The sequence below is a fragment of the Salmo salar genome, chromosome ssa12 (genome assembly GCF_905237065.1).
Source record: "Salmo salar chromosome ssa12, Ssal_v3.1, whole genome shotgun sequence".
Lineage (NCBI taxonomy): Eukaryota > Metazoa > Chordata > Actinopteri > Salmoniformes > Salmonidae > Salmo > Salmo salar.
In genome coordinates, this window is record NC_059453.1 from 74,707,677 (window position 1) to 74,723,901 (window position 16,225).

General features: G+C 42.2%; 1 protein-coding gene across 6 annotated transcripts in view; it reads right to left on the bottom strand.

Moving 5' to 3' along the window:
• cadpsa (Ca2+-dependent activator protein for secretion a) overlaps positions 1–16,225 on the bottom strand; it is a 151,862-nt gene that overhangs the window by 9,643 nt on the left and 125,994 nt on the right. For all 6 annotated transcript variants that reach the window (XM_014133444.2, XM_045691769.1, XM_014133438.2 and 3 more), the window contains one exon: positions 15,384–15,491. In XM_014133444.2, coding sequence (XP_013988919.2) covers positions 15,384–15,491 — 108 coding nt within the window. The remainder of the gene's footprint in view (positions 1–15,383; positions 15,492–16,225) is intronic.

Below are 16,225 nucleotides of genomic sequence, written 5' to 3' on the forward strand. Positions count from 1 at the left end.
ACGCTGTTATGTGCCTTTTACTGAGGAGTGGCTTCCGTCTGGCCACTACCATAAAGGCTTGATTGGTGGAGTGCTGCAGAGATGGTTGTCCTTCTGGAAGGTTCTCCCATCTCCTCAGAGGAACTCTGGAGCTCTGTCAGAGTGACCATCGGGTTCTTCGTCATCTCCCTGACAAAGGTCCTTCTCCCCCAATTGCTCAGTTTGGCCGGGGGGCAGCTCTAGAAAATGTATTGTTGGTTCCAAACTTCTTCCATTTAAGAATGATGGAGGGCACATATTCTTGGGGACCCTTTAATGCTGCAGAAATGTTTTGGTACCCTTCCCCAGATCCTTGCCTCGACACAATCCTATCTCAGAGCTCTAAGGACAATTCCTCCAACCTCAAGGCTTAGTTTTTGCTCTGACATGCACTGTCAACTATGGGACATTATATCAAATCAAATAACATTTTATTGGTCCCATACACATGGTTAGCAGATGTTAATGCGAGGGTAGCGAAATGCTTGTGCTTCTAGTTCCAACAGTGCAGTAATATCTAACAAGTAATATCTAACAATTCCCCACCAACTACCTAATACACACAAATCTAAAGGGGTGAATGAAAATATATACATATAAATATATGGATGAGCGATGGTCGAGCGGCATAGGCAAGGTGCAATAGATGGTATAAAATACAGTATATACATGTAATATGAATAAAGTAAGATATGTAAACATTATTAAAGTGGCATTATTTAAAGTGACTAGTGATACATTTATTAAAGTGTCCAGTGATTGGGTCTCAGTGTAGGCAACAGCCTCTCTGAGTTAGTGATGGCTATTTAACAGTCTGATGGCCTTGAGCTACAAGCGTTTTTTCATTCTCTCGGTCCCAGCTTTGATGCACCTGTACCGACCTCTCCTTCTGCATGATGGTGGTGTGAACAGACAGTGGCTCGGGTGGTTGTTGTCCTTGATGATCTTTTTAGCCTTTTTGGCCGAGTGCCCTCACCTCCTCCCTGTAGGCTGTCTGTGACAACGGGTGTTGTAGGGGTCATGGAGGGCAGGTAGGTTTCCCCCGGGGATGCGTTGTGCAGACCGCATCAACCTCTGGAGAGCCTTGCGGTTGAGGGTGGTGCAGTTGCCGTACCAGGCTGTGATACAGTCCGACAGGATGCTCTCGATTGTGCATCTGTAAAAATTAGTCATATTTTGGGTGACAGGCCAGATTTCTTCAGCCTCCTGAGGTTGAAGAGGCGCTGTTGCGCCTTCTTCACTACACTGTTTGTGTGGGTACACCATTTCAGTTTGTCTGTGACGTGTACGCCCAGGAACTTAAAACTTTCCACTTTCTCCACTGCTGTCCCTTCGATGTGGATGGGGGGGTGCTCCCTCTGCTGTTTCCTGAAGTCCACGATCATCTCCTTTGTTTTTTGTTGACGTTGAGTGAGAGGTTGTTTTCCTGACACCACACTCTGAGTGCCCTCACCTCCTCCCTGTAGACTGTCTCGTCATTGTTGGTTATCAAGTCCACTACTGTTGTGTCATCTGCAAACTTGATGATTGAGTTGGAGGCTTGCGTGGCCATGCAGTCATGGGTGAACAGGGAGTACAGGAGAGGCCTGAGCACACACCTTTGTGGGGCCCCAGTGTTGAGGGTCAGCGAAGTGGAGATGTTGTTTCCTACCTTCACCACCTGGGGTCGGCCCGTCAGAAAGTCCAGGACCCAGTTGCACAGGGAGGGGTTGAGACCCAGGGCCTCCAGCTTGATGATGAGCTTAGAGGGTACTATGGTGTCGAATGGTGAGCTGTAGTCAATGAACAGCATTCTTAGATAGGTATTATTTTTGTCCAGATGGGATAGGGCAGTGTGCAGTGTGATGGCGATTGCATCATCTGTGGACCTGTTGGGGCGGTATGCAAACTGAAGTGGGTCTAGGGTGGCCGGTAAGGTGGTGGTGATATAATCCTTGACTAGCCTCTCAAAGCACTTCATGATGACAGAAGTGAGTGCTATGGGGCGGTAGTCATTTAGTTCAGTTGTCTTTGCCTTCTTGGGTACAGGAACAATGGGCTTGAAGCATGTGGGGACAACAGACTGGGATAGGGAGCGATTAAATATGTCTGTAAACACACCAGCCAGCTGGTCTGTGCATGCTCTGAGGACACAGCTATGGATGCCTTCTGGGCCAGCAGCCCTGCGAGGGTTAACACATTTAAATGTTTTACTCACATCAGCCACTGAGAAGGAGAGGGGGGAGGCACATACTTTGTTAGCGAGCCAAGACGGTGGCACTGTATTATCCTCAAAGCGGGTAAAGAAGGTGTTTAGTTTGTCTGGAAGCGTGACGTCGGTATCCGTGACGTGACTGTTTTTGTAGTCTGTGATTTCCTGTAGACCCTGCCACATACGTCTCGTGTCTGAGCCGTTGAATTGCGACTCCACCTTGTCCCTGTACCGGCATTTCTCTTGTTTGATTACCTTGGGGTGGGAATAACTACACTGTTTATATTCAGCCATATCTCCAGACCTCTTTCCATGGTTAAATGCGGTGGATCGCTCTTTCAGTTTTACGCGAATGCCGCCTTCCATCCACGGTTTCTGGTTAGGGTAGGTTTTAAATGGTCACAGTGGCTACGATGTCTCCAATGCACTTATTTATAAACACACTCACCGAGTCTGCATATAAGTCAATATTGTCCTCTGAGGCTGATTGGAACATATTCCTGTCCGCGTGATCAAAACAATCTTGGAGCGTGGCTTCCGATTGGTCAGACCAGCGTTGAATGGTTCTCGTCACTGGTACATCCTGCTTGAGTTTCTGCCAATAAGCAGGGACGAGCAAGATGGCGTCGTGGTCAGATTTGCCGAAGGGAGTGCGAGGGAGGGCTTTGTATGCACCACGGAAGTTAGAATAGCAGTGGTCAAGAGTATTAGCCCTACATGTCGTGCAATCAACATGCTGATAAAATTTAGGTAGCACTGTTCTCAAATTTGCTTTGTTAAAATCCCCAGCTACAATAAATGCAGCCTCCGGATTTATAGTTTCCAGTTTACATAGAGTTCAGTGAAGTTCCTTGAGGGCCGTCTTGGTGTTCGCTTGAGGGGGGTTGTACACAGCTGTGACAATAACTGACGAGAATTCTCTTGGTAGGTAGAATGGCCGACATTTGATTGTAAGGAATTCTAGTTCGGGTGAGCAGAAGGACTTGAGTTCCTGTATGTTGTTATGATTGCACCAAGAGTTGTTCATCATAAAGCATACACCCTCGCCATTCCTCTTCCCAGTGAGGTGTTTATCTCTGTCGGCGCGATGCATGGAGAAGCTCGGTGGCTGAACCGATTCCGACAACATATCCCGAGAGAGCCATGTTTCCATGAAACAGAGAATGTTACAATCTCTGATGTCTCTCTGGAAGGCAACCCTTGTCTCGAATTTCGTCTACCTTGTTGTCAAGAGACTGGACATTGGCGAGTAGTATACTCGGGAGCGGTAAGCGATGTGCCCATTTACGAAGCCTGACCAGAAGACCGCTCCGTCTGCCCCTTCTCCTTCGCCGTTGTTTTCGGTCAGCTGCTGGGATTAGATCCATTGTCCTGGGTGGTGGTCCGAAGAGAGGATCTGCTTCGGGAAAGTCGTATTCCTGGTCGTAATGTTGGTAAGTTGACATTGCTCTTATATCCAATAGTTCTTCCCAGCTGTATGTAATAAGACTTAAGATTTCCTGGGGTAACAATGTAAGAAGTAATACATAAAAAAATAAAAAATAACGCATAGTTTCCTAAGAACGCGAAGTGAGGCGACCATCTCTGTCGGCGCAATTAAACAGGTGTGTTCTTTTCCAAATCATGTCGAATCAATTGAATATACCACAGGTGGACTCCAATAAAGTTGTAGAAACATCTCAACGATGATCAATAGAAATATGATGCATCTGAGCTCAATTTCGAGTCTCATAGCAAAGAGTCTGAACACTGAAGGTATCTGTTTTTATTTTTAATAAATTTGCAAGCATTTCTAAAACCTGTTTTTGCTTTGTCATTATGGGGTATTGTGTGTAGATTGATGAGGAACAAAAATGTATTTAATCAATTTTAGAATAAGGCTGTAACGTAACAAAATGTGTAAAAAGTCAGGGGTCTGAATACTTTCCGAATACACTGTAAATAGCCGACACTTTAAATGGGGCCACGCAAAAAGACTTAACTAATGATTAGCAATTGGTTTATAAGGAACTATATTAAACACCCTATGAATGATCTTATGAATAATTATTAAATACTTTAAAAGGTGTTAATACTTTTACATTTGTACAGTTAATGATAAAACAATTATGAATCGACTATTTAGTAACCCATTATAAATGCTTTATTACGTGGAGTTATTATAAAGTGCTACCAAATGTACTTTCTTTTCACACTTAATGTCTAAATATACAAACAGCCATGTCTGTCCCGAGAAATTACATTTTACAACTTTACATTAATTGTATTGTAAAAATAAATACATAAATAAGACATTGTATATCTAACGTTGAAATTAAGTAATCTCTTCAACATAGAAACAACTCAGGGTCCTCACCCTAGGTCTCATTAAAACCTTCCTTCCTTCCCTCTATTCAGCTATCCTTCATCTGGCCCTGGCCCTCTCTGTCTGCCTGACCCACCCTGCCACAGTTTACTTTACATGCTGCACAAGAAGCTCAAGTTGATTAAACTGTTCACTTGGCTCTGCGCTTGGCCAGAGCCTGTAAAGTGGTCAAGTGTTTGGGACAGTGAAGTGGTATTGCATCAGGTCTGTCACAGTTATCCTTATCATCATCATCATCATCATCATCATGAGCACAAACCAGCAGCAACAGTAGGAAGCAGCAGCACAATCCTCAATCCCAATCCCAATCTCAATCTAACCCCTCCCCCCCTCCCCTCCGCTGCCCCCGCCAGCCATAAACTAGTTTGCTGCGTGGCGATTAAAGCGTTTTAACTTAGTCATAAAGTGCAATCTCGCAGATCTGATAACTACCAAGGTCAACGGAAATACTTCAAATCAATCAATGAGCTGGGCCCTAATCCCCAGGAGGCAGATTAAGTGTATAATTGACCCGTGTAATCTGTGTAGCTGTGGTTGGCCAGGGAACAGCTAGACCTAGCGCCCACCACAGGCAGCTCTCTCTCTGTTCCCTGGTGCTGGAGGCCCACACCAGGCAGCTAGCGTATCAGTGCAGCGCTGGATTTGGCCCCGGCTAAAGAGATGTATTTTTTAATCAATGATCTCTGCATTAAGTCGATGAGCCCTTACGTTAAGCACAGCTGTTTTAATCTTCATCTCTTCAGCTGTTCGTTCAAGATCTACCAGAAAGAGTAGTAGGAGGAGGAGGAAAACAAACTCGCTCTCATCCCGCTTCATCCCTCCCTCTCCCCCTTCCCCTCCCCATTTCCCTGCCCCTAAATTTAACAAATTTAGCCATCTGACTGCGAGTATCATCTCTTTATCGCTGCATACAATTTGGTGCTGCTTAGGCAGCTTGGAAAAATCTGTCCTCTGTAAAACCTACAGCACATCACAAAAGCCATCTGTACTTTAGGAACAGTTCTACAAGATTAATCATTACTGTTGAATAATACCCGCATCACTCTCCCCACACACAAAAACTCACTCACATAGACACACACACATACATGTGAGGACGCACAAACACACACACACACACACACACACACACACACACACACACACACACACACACACACACACACACACACACACACACACACACACACACACACACACACACACACCTGTTCAAGTCTCAATTTTCACAAACAAAATTGTATTATTAAAGCAATCACAGAAAGATTGGATTGGGGTATGTAAAAATGGCATAAATTAAATAGTATTTTTCTCACTGAATGCAATAACAATTTAAAAAAAAGTTGTTTTACCGTCTTGGCATTTGCACATTGAGCTATAGAGCTGTGCCTAGACAGCAATCTTTACTGACAGAGAAGAGGTCAAATCCTCAAATATTGTTATGTTTTACAAACCCCCCCTCTGCTCTCCAATCTATGTCACAACATAGGCATTATTCACTTTCTAATATGTCTCCTAATTCATTTCTTGGGGGTTGTTGTTTTCTTAACACACTAATGTATACCCATATGGTCAGTCTGTTGTCAAACGGCACCCTGGGCTAAAGGCAGTGCTGCTGACACATATTTAAATAAAGTGAACCATATCCATGTAATCGCCTTAGGCTGCATTAACACAGGCAGCCCAGTTCTGATATTTTTTCTAGTAATTGGTCTATTGACCAATCAGATCAGCTCTGAAAAAGATCTGATGTGAAAAGATTTGATGTGATTGGTCAAAAGACCAATTAGTGGAAAAAATATCAGAACTGGGCTGCCTGTCTAAACACAACCTTAATGTGGCTGATATGACATCTAATGATGTCTTGGAGAAATCCATGTCTCCACTCTAATTAACCCTGAGGCGACATAAGGTATGCCTTCCGATCAACTGGCCCCTGCGCGTGCGTGCGCACACACACACACACACACACACACACACACACACACACACACACACACACACACACACACACACACACACACACACACACACACACACACACACACACACACACACACCTGTTCAAGTCTCAATTTTCACAAACAAAATTGTATTATTAAAGCAATCACAGAAAGATTGGATTGGGGTATGTAAAAATGGCATAAATTAAATAGTATTTTTCTCACTGAATGCAATAACAATTTAAAAAAAAGTTGTTTTACCGTCTTGGCATTTGCACATTGAGCTATAGAGCTGTGCCTAGACAGCAATCTTTACTGACAGAGAAGAGGTCAAATCCTCAAATATTGTTATGTTTTACAAACCCCCCCTCTGCTCTCCAATCTATGTCACAACATAGGCATTATTCACTTTCTAATATGTCTCCTAATTCATTTCTTGGGGGTTGTTGTTTTCTTAACACACTAATGTATACCCATATGGTCAGTCTGTTGTCAAACGGCACCCTGGGCTAAAGGCAGTGCTGCTGACACATATTTAAATAAAGTGAACCATATCCATGTAATCGCCTTAGGCTGCATTAACACAGGCAGCCCAGTTCTGATATTTTTCTAGTAATTGGTCTATTGACCAATCAGATCAGCTCTGAAAAAGATCTGATGTGAAAAGATTTGATGTGATTGGTCAAAAGACCAATTAGTGGAAAAAATATCAGAACTGGGCTGCCTGTCTAAACACAACCTTAATGTGGCTGATATGACATCTAATGATGTCTTGGAGAAATCCATGTCTCCACTCTAATTAACCCTGAGGCGACATAAGGTATGCCTTCCGATCAACTGGCCCCTGCGCGCGCGTGCGCACACACACACACACACACACACACACACACACACACACACACACACACACACACACACACACACACACACACACACACACACACACACACACACACACACACACACACACACCTAAACCCTTGACTAAATGTCATTAAGACCCAAGGGATTAGGGTAGGGGAGAACAATTGAAAACAGATATTTTCCCCGAAGGAACGTTTTATGGAGTTACTCCTCAGCCATTGCTCAGGTCTAAGGCTGAGGGTGGGTATTAGAATGGATCCTTAGGAAGGGCCCTAGTCACACCCCTCACACTAAAATCTGACCCTAACCGGGTACTCAACTCAACTAATATTTGAGAAGGTGCAGTCACACAAATTTCCTAGATGGCAAAGGTCCGAATGGGTATTGTCATTTATTGGCATAGTAACAAACCCCCACCTTGCAATCTATGCAACCCCAAACTGTTCAAACTGTTCACACCCATCTTGTTGGTGGAGATGTTTGTTGTTGTTTTGTTTTAAAGGTAATTTCCTGCAATTCTACACATTTTGCCATGAAGCTGAGGGGGAACACCAGTGCCCTGGGCACATAACTACAAAATGTTGTTAGCCTAACTTACCTATCTAGCTAAAATGGGCTAGTAGTTAATCATCTGGCCATTTCTGACAGGTTATAAATAGCTCTAAGGTCTGTCAGTGAATGACATAAGAGGAAAACTGCCCATGTACTACAACATTTTGAAATTGCACCTTGTGCATTCTACAATTACAACTCTCAACAGCATTAAGTTGAAAGCCAGACTGAGTCCCCCCCCCAAAAAAATATTGTTTTAATTTATTTTAATTGTATTTTTAAGTCGGGACCCATGGTCCGTATTGACCCCGTTCTGGGTCCGGATCAGTATGGTGTTCCCCCTGTTGAGTATGGCTGCTCTATAGGGCTAAGACATGCCCACCACGCATCTGATTGGTCTGTTGGCTCCTTGTAATGGCTCCTTCTAATGGCTCCTTCTAATGGCTCCTTCTAATGGCTCCTTCTGATTGGTCTGTTGGCTCCTTGGTCTGTTGGCTCTATTCTAATGGGTACCAATCCTACTAACAAAACGTGGGGACACAAATCATTACCGGTCAAAGGAAGATCAAAAGACAGAAGAGAGAATTTAGAATTTGGTTTTGGTCTGCATGTGTGAAATGTACATAAGGGATATTAGTTTGCAGGCATTGCGTGATTTCAAAAGTAATCCCCTTATGATCAGCAGGACACAAAGTAATAATAATGTTCAGGCCAAAAGGTCCTTTTATAAGGTCAACATCCTCATCTATTAAATTGTCTCTATTATTATCAAATACAATTCAAATCTTGTCTCCTGATAATCTTCACAGCCATCTATTATGGGATGCCATCAAAACACCTCAAATGAAACTCAATTTCATATGAAAATGGATATCCTGGATTGGCGGCGGGGGGGGGAGAATATCCCAGTAAGAAAGTATTTAGCCAACATAAAGTCATTTTGATTACAATTAACTTTACAGTTGGCTGTTGACTTGTTCATTTTTTTTGTCTGATAAATAACATATTACCATTTTACTAACTTCATGATTACCTTAACATTTTTAATAATTCATCAAAACAAGAACCACTACATAGTGGGCAGGAGTCCAAGTGGGTCGCGGGATGGGAAATACGTTTTCGGGATATAACAATTATTTCTGCGTAAATTTAAATGACTAAAACCAAATAGAAAGTATGTAGAAAAGATAATGGACTTATACATTTTTCAATAATCCTCCATTGATTTTGTTATAATGTTTGCGCATAAGAACACATTAGTTTAAAAACGGCTAAATGTTATCTCAGCTCCATGGCAAAATGTATAAAATTGCACAATTTTTTTTTCAGCTCCATGGCAGGATGTGTGGAATTACACAAGATTAGCTTTGAAACTGCATCATTTCTCTCAGCTGACAAGATTATATTTTTTACTTATTCTTCGGTCTGTATGTTTTTATACCGCTTAACCCTTACGGTGGGTTGCAACTCAAAAGACACCTGAATTAGTGGGTCACAAAGCAAAGAAGTTTGGGAACCCCTGACATAGCATTTGGCATTGGTCAGAATTATTTGAAGTAAGCACCAGAAAGTACTAATGTTACCCTACGAAATATTTAAAAGAAATAGCATCTGAAGCAAGACTAACGTAAAGCATTAAGTTTCTGTCCGACAGGATCCAAATGTAGTTTACAGACAACAGCACATGCTACTGTGTAATTTCTAATAGAATAAATTATTATCCCTGGAATTAAAAGAACAAAACAAATAAACAATCAAATCAAGCCTAAGTGGTATGATCCCCATGTGCTTTGGATCCTTCTATACAGTGTGATCGGGGGTGTCGGTGAAGATAGAATATTTTTGTCTAAGAAGCAGTTCGTTTTAAGTGATCTGATCCTAGACTAACTAGTTTGAGGGAGCCTCACCCTTTGACCCTAATTTTGACAGCTTACGAATGTGGAGATGTTGCCAAACCTGACTGTAATACTCACAATATTAAACTATTCCAAGTGCAATGTAGAGTAATTCAAACAATAGTCTCTGATTTGGCAGCATCCCTGCATTTGTGTGCTGTCAAAATGTGTCCTTCAGTGTTGTTTGCATGCCAAGGAGGTTGTTGAGGGAGGGGTGCTTGAATCCTGGAGAGAGCTGAGTGCATGTATGTATTTTAAAATGTTTAAATTTTATTTAAACTTTATTTAACTAGGCAAGTCAGTTGAGAACAAATTCTCATTTACAATGACTGCCTACCCCAGCCAAACCCTAACCCGGATGACGCTGGGACAATTGTGCGCCGCTCTATGGGACTCACAATCACGGCCGGATGTGATACAGTCTGGAATCGAACCAGGGTCTGTAGTGACACCTCGAGCACTGAGATGCAGTGCCTTAGACCGCTGACCCACTTGGGAGCATGTATGTACTGTATGTACAGTGCATTCGGAAAGTATTCAGACCCCTTGACTTTTTCACATTTTGTTACATTACAGCCTTATTATAAAATGTATAAAATAGTTTTTCCCCCTTACCAATCTACACAAAATAATTCATAATGACAAAGTAAAAACAGGTTTTTATACATTTTAACAAATGTATAAAAAATTTAAAACTGAAATATGACATTTACATAAGTATTCAGAACTTTTACTCAGTACTTTGTTGAAGCACCTTTGGCAACGATCACAGCTTCAAGTCTTCTTGGGTATGACACTACAAGCTTGGCACACCTGTATCTGGGGAGTCTCTACCATTCCTCTCTGCAGATCCTCTCAAGCTCTGTCAGGTTGGATGGGGAGCGTTGCTGCACAGATATTTTCAGGTCTCTCCAGAGATGTTCGATCGGATTCAAGTCCGGGCTCTGAGTGGCCCACTCAAGGACATTCAGAGACTTGTTCCGAAGCCACTCCTGCATTGTCTTGGCTGGTGCTTAGGGTCATTGCCTTTTGGAAGGTGAATCTTCTCCCCAGGTTGAGGTCCTGAGCACTCTGGAGTAGGATCATTAAGGATCTCTCTGTGCTTTGCTCTGTTCATCTTTGCCTCGATCCTGACTAGTCTCCCAGTCCCTGCCGCTGAAAAACATCAACACAACATGTTGCTGCCACCACCATGCTTCACTGTAGGAATGGTGTCAGGTTTCCTCCAGATGTGACACTAGGCATTCAGGCCAAAGAGTTCAATCTTGATTTCATCAGACCAGAGAATCTTGTTTCTCATGGTCTAAGAGTCTTTGGGTGGCTTTTGGCAAACTCCAAGTGGGCTGCCATGTGCTTTTTACTGAGGAGTGGCTTCCGACTGGCCACTCTGCCATAAAGACCTGATTGGTGGAGTGCTGCAGAGATGGTTGTCCTTCTGGAAGGTTCTCCACAGAGGAACTGTAGAGCTCTGTCAGAGTGACCATCGAGTTCTTGGTCACCTCCCTGACCAAGGCCCTTCTCCCCCAATTGCTCAGTTTAGCCGGGCGGCCAGCTCTAGGAAGAGTCTTGGTGGTTCCAAACTTCTTCCATTTAAGAATGATGGAGGCCACTGTGTTCACGGGGACCTTCAATGCTGCAGACATTTTTTTGTTACCCTTCCCCAGATTTGTACCTCGACACCATCCTGTTTCGGAGCTCTACGGACAATTCCTTTCGACCTCATGACTTGGTTTCTGCTCTGACATGCACTGTCAACTGTGGGACCTTACATAGACAGCTATGGGCCTTTCCAAATCATGTCCAATCAATTGAATTTACCACCAAGTTGTAGAAACATCTCAAGGATGATCAATGGAAACAGGATGCACCTGAGCTCAATTTTGATTCTCATAGCAAAGGGTTTGAATGCTTATGTAAATAAGGTATCTGTTTTTTACTTTTAATACAGTTGTAAAAATGTCTAAAAACCTGTTTTCGCTTTGTCATTATGGGGTATTGTGTGTAGCTTGCTGAGGGAAAAAAAGTATTTAATCCATTTTAGAGTAAGGCTGTAACGTAACAAAACGTAAAAAGTCAAAGGGTCTGAAAACTTTCTGAATGCACTGTATGTATGTATGTATGTATGTATGTATGTATGTATGTATGTATGTATGTATGTATGTATGTATGTATGTATGTATGTGTGTGTGTATGTATGTATGTATGTGTGTGTGTGTGTGTGTGTGTATGTATGTATGTATGTATGTATGTGTGTGTGTGTGTGTGTGTGTGTGTATGTATGTATGTATGTATGTATGTATGTATGTATGTATGTATGTATGTATGTATGTATGTATGTATGTGTGTATGTATGTGTGTATGTGTGTATGTATGTGTGTATGTGTGTATGTATGTATGTATGTATGTATGTATGTATGTATGGGGTGAATTTACAGGGAGATGGGCCATGTTAGTAGATGTACACAGGAAGATTATTTGACTCTGAATCATGCCACTGGGCATAATGTGTTGAAACAAATTTGACATGAGAGATAAGTTTCATTTAAAAATATATAGCTAAGCGAGAATGGGGGGAAACAGAAACAGATGAAAATGTGTTTGGAAAGGTTTAGAAAGTAAAGCTGAAAGAAAAGTTGAAAGGAATTGTGGTTCAAGTGAGAAAAAGAAAGAGTTGGAAGGAAAAGGAAAATACACAGAAAAACCAAGGGCGTTTTTATGTTTTTTCTTTATCACTGAGCCTAAACACACAGAAACAGCAGCAGAGAAGTATCACGCCTTGGTCATGTTGAGCGGAGCGACAAGAAAAGGACAACAGCAATGGAGTCCTGCAGTGCAGCAGGACACCTTCATACGCCACAGTACTGCCAGAGGGAGAACAGATAGAGAGTGACATACAGAGAGAGAGAGATTGAGGCCTCTGCTATAATCAGAGAAGAAATGCTCTTCTGAGAGAAGAGGATACAAGGCAAACAGCAGGTCAAAGCAGCAAGAGAAACAAACATGGAGAAGAGACACGTTCACTCAGAGAAGACTGATAAGAGAGAAGCCAGGTCATGCCAGAAGGCCTTCAGGAAAGCAACACACGCACACATGCACACACAGGTGCAATCTGAGGTCCTCCCTTGAAAAGAGCAGTGGACAAATTGCTCAACATGCATCACAAAGGATTATTTAGGTAAGAAATAGCTTGGAACATCATCTAGGTTAAGACAGTGTTCTCTTTTCTCATTTCTCCCTCAACAATTCACTCTCTAATACTCACACATTATACACTGCGTGCACAATTATTAGGCAAGTGAGTATTCTGATCTTATCATTGTTTCTATTCACATTTTCGAACTCCAAACCATATAAACTTGAATGCTTATTGGATTTAATAATTTTCAGGTGATATGTATTTGTGTAATGAGGGAGGGTGTGGCGAAAGTGAATAACACCTTATATCAAGGTGTGCATAATTATTAGGCAGCCAAAAATGTGAAATGCCTTTCAGACGGACGCGACACTCTTTAAATAGCTAAACTATTGAGATGTGACCACCGAACATTCAAACGTTTTGTTGCGAATAGTCAACTGGGGCGCAAAAAAACGCATGGGGAAGAAAAGGCGCAAATTAACTGCAAAATACTTGAGAAGAATTAAATGTCAAACTACCAGGAACCCATTATCCTCCAGTGCCACCGTATTCCAGAACTGCAACCTACCTGGAGTGTTCAGAAGTACAAGGTGTCAAGTGCTCAGAGACATGGCCAAGGTCAAGAAGACTGAAACAAGACCACCACTGAATAAGATTCACAAGTTGAAGCATCAAGATTGGGCAAAGAAATACCTGAAGACAGATTTTTCAAAGGTTTTATGGACAGATGAAATGAAAGTGACTCTTGATGGACCAAATGGATGGGCCCGTGGCTGGATCAGTAATGGACACAGGGCACCACTTTGAGTCAGGTGCCAGCAAGGTGAAGGAGGGGTACTGGTATGGGCTGCTATCATTGAAGATGAGGTAGTTGTACCTTTTCGGGTTGAAGATGGACTGAAACTCAACTCCCAAACCTACTGCCAGTTTCTGGAAGATTATTTCGTCAAACAGTGGTACAGGAAGAAGTCCTCAGCATTCTAGAAGGCCATGATCTTTATGCAGGACAATACTCAATCACATGCATCCAAGTACTCCACTGCTTGGCTAGCCAGCAAGGGCCTCAAAGATGCCCGAATAATGACCTGGCCCCCTTCCTCACCTGACTTAAATCCAATTGAGAACTTGGGGGGCCATCTCAAACGTGAGATTTACAGTGATGGAAGACAATACACCTTTTTGAACAGCATTTGGGAGGCTGTGGTTGCTGCTTCAGCGAAAATTGATCGTGAACAGATCAAGAAACTGACAGACTCCATGGATGGAAGGCTCATGGCAGTTATTGAAAATAAGGGTGGCTATATTGGTCACTGAATATTTTTGAAAGGCCAAAAATGTTATATAATTGTCATTTTGTGTTACTTATTTGTTACACTTACTCTAAAAATTGAGAATAAACAAGTGAGTTGAGAGAAATAATTGTTGTAATTTAGTTGCCTAATAATTCTGCACACTAATACTTGCCTAATAATTGTGCACACTTATATATTTCCCTGAGAAAGACAAAACTCACTTTTCCTTTGTTAAACATTCAGGTTTGAGGTTCAATAACATTTTGGGTTGACTGAGAGCATTGTGTTTGTTCAACAATAAAATTAATCCAGAGGAATACAATTTGCCTAATAATTTTGCACGCAGTGTATTTCTCTCGGTCCCTTTCTTTCGTTATTTCATTCTTTCTATCTCCTCTCATTACAATAAGACCAGGGTCAGAGGCCCTCCTTCCTGTTTGTCTCTACTATGAGGAAGAATATTTATTGGACACAGTTTCAAATGTCTTGTATACAGTCTAATGTAGGGAACTGATCAGCAGTGATGGGAGAACTGGTCAGGATAACCGAACCTACTAACCCTAACCTTTTGATCTGATTATTACTGTTCCTACAAATCAATTAGTGGAGGAACACAATGTATTCTAACGGCTGAAGACAGAATCTAGACAGGGGGATGTAAAGATGGTATTAAGTCATCTTATAGAAAGGCATTGTATTGTGTGGCCTTCAATTGATTAACCCTTGTTTGCTGACCCACAGAGAGAGAACACTGCTTAAGATAATCCTCCTCAAGGTGTTGCATGTCTCAAACAAACAGACATAAAAAGACGCATAACACTACAGTAGAATAGACACAGGGTAGAGAATAGTCTATTCAGACCGGAGGGAAGGTTTGGAAGTAAAGGAAGGGGGGTGTATAGAGAGAGAGAGAGAGAGAGAGAGAGAGAGAGCAAGAGAGAGAGAGAGCGAGAGAGCGAGAGAGAGAGAGAGAGAGAGCAAACGAGCGAGAGAGAGCGCTACTTGTACAGCTGTGGAAGAGAAGGCAGAAAGCTGTTGAAAATGTGACTTATCCCTCAGAGCAGACTGTTTAATCACATTTTGGAGAGCCTCCCCCTGTAAGGGAGGAGAAGGCATTGGTTACTTACATCAAATAACCTTTCTATGTAAACCTCCTCATTGACCTTATCCCGCAGCATGTCCTGAGAATGGCGCACAAAGGTCACGTAACCGTCAGCAACATCCATCCCAGGCTTCTGCAGGACACATCACATAGAGACAGAGAGAGGGAGATGAGAAAAAGAGAGGGAAAAGGAGTAATTAGCCAAAGAAAAACAGATACATTGTCTCACCAAGGCACTGAACTCTGTTGACTCCATAATAAACATGGTGACCAGCAAAGTGACATAAGTTATTATCAACTGTTATGTCATGTCAAGTTTTAAGACATGCATATGAAAAACAGACAGGTATTAAAATAAACATTACACTAAAGTGTTATCAAATTGTCCTTTTCATCTCAGAGAAATCTGAGTTCATGGTTGACATTTCTGGAGAGGTGTTTCATTTGCAGTGCGTATAGACACAGAGATATGGGATATTGTCACTGAACTTCCTATTAGAGATGTGTACTTGGCCCAGAATCATCCGTAACAGTCTGGGAAAGTGCAAAGTGAACAGAGGAGCCAGGAACACATGATCAGGCTGCTGAACAGATTGTTAGGAGGGCTGCCATTTCTCATACCAGCTCAAATATTCACACAGGACAATGAGTTTGCAAATAAGACACTCAATTTGTGTGTGTGTTTATGTGTGTGCGTGTGTGTATGTGTGTTAACGTATGTGCGTGTTTATGTGTGTGTGTGTGCCTTTCCCACACCCGCATCTTCTCCGGTATATGAAACGCATCCTCCCATGCCAGTGGACGAGGTAATATGAATTTGTAATTATCAGCCACTGTAAACTGAATTTAGTTCGTTAACACATCCCT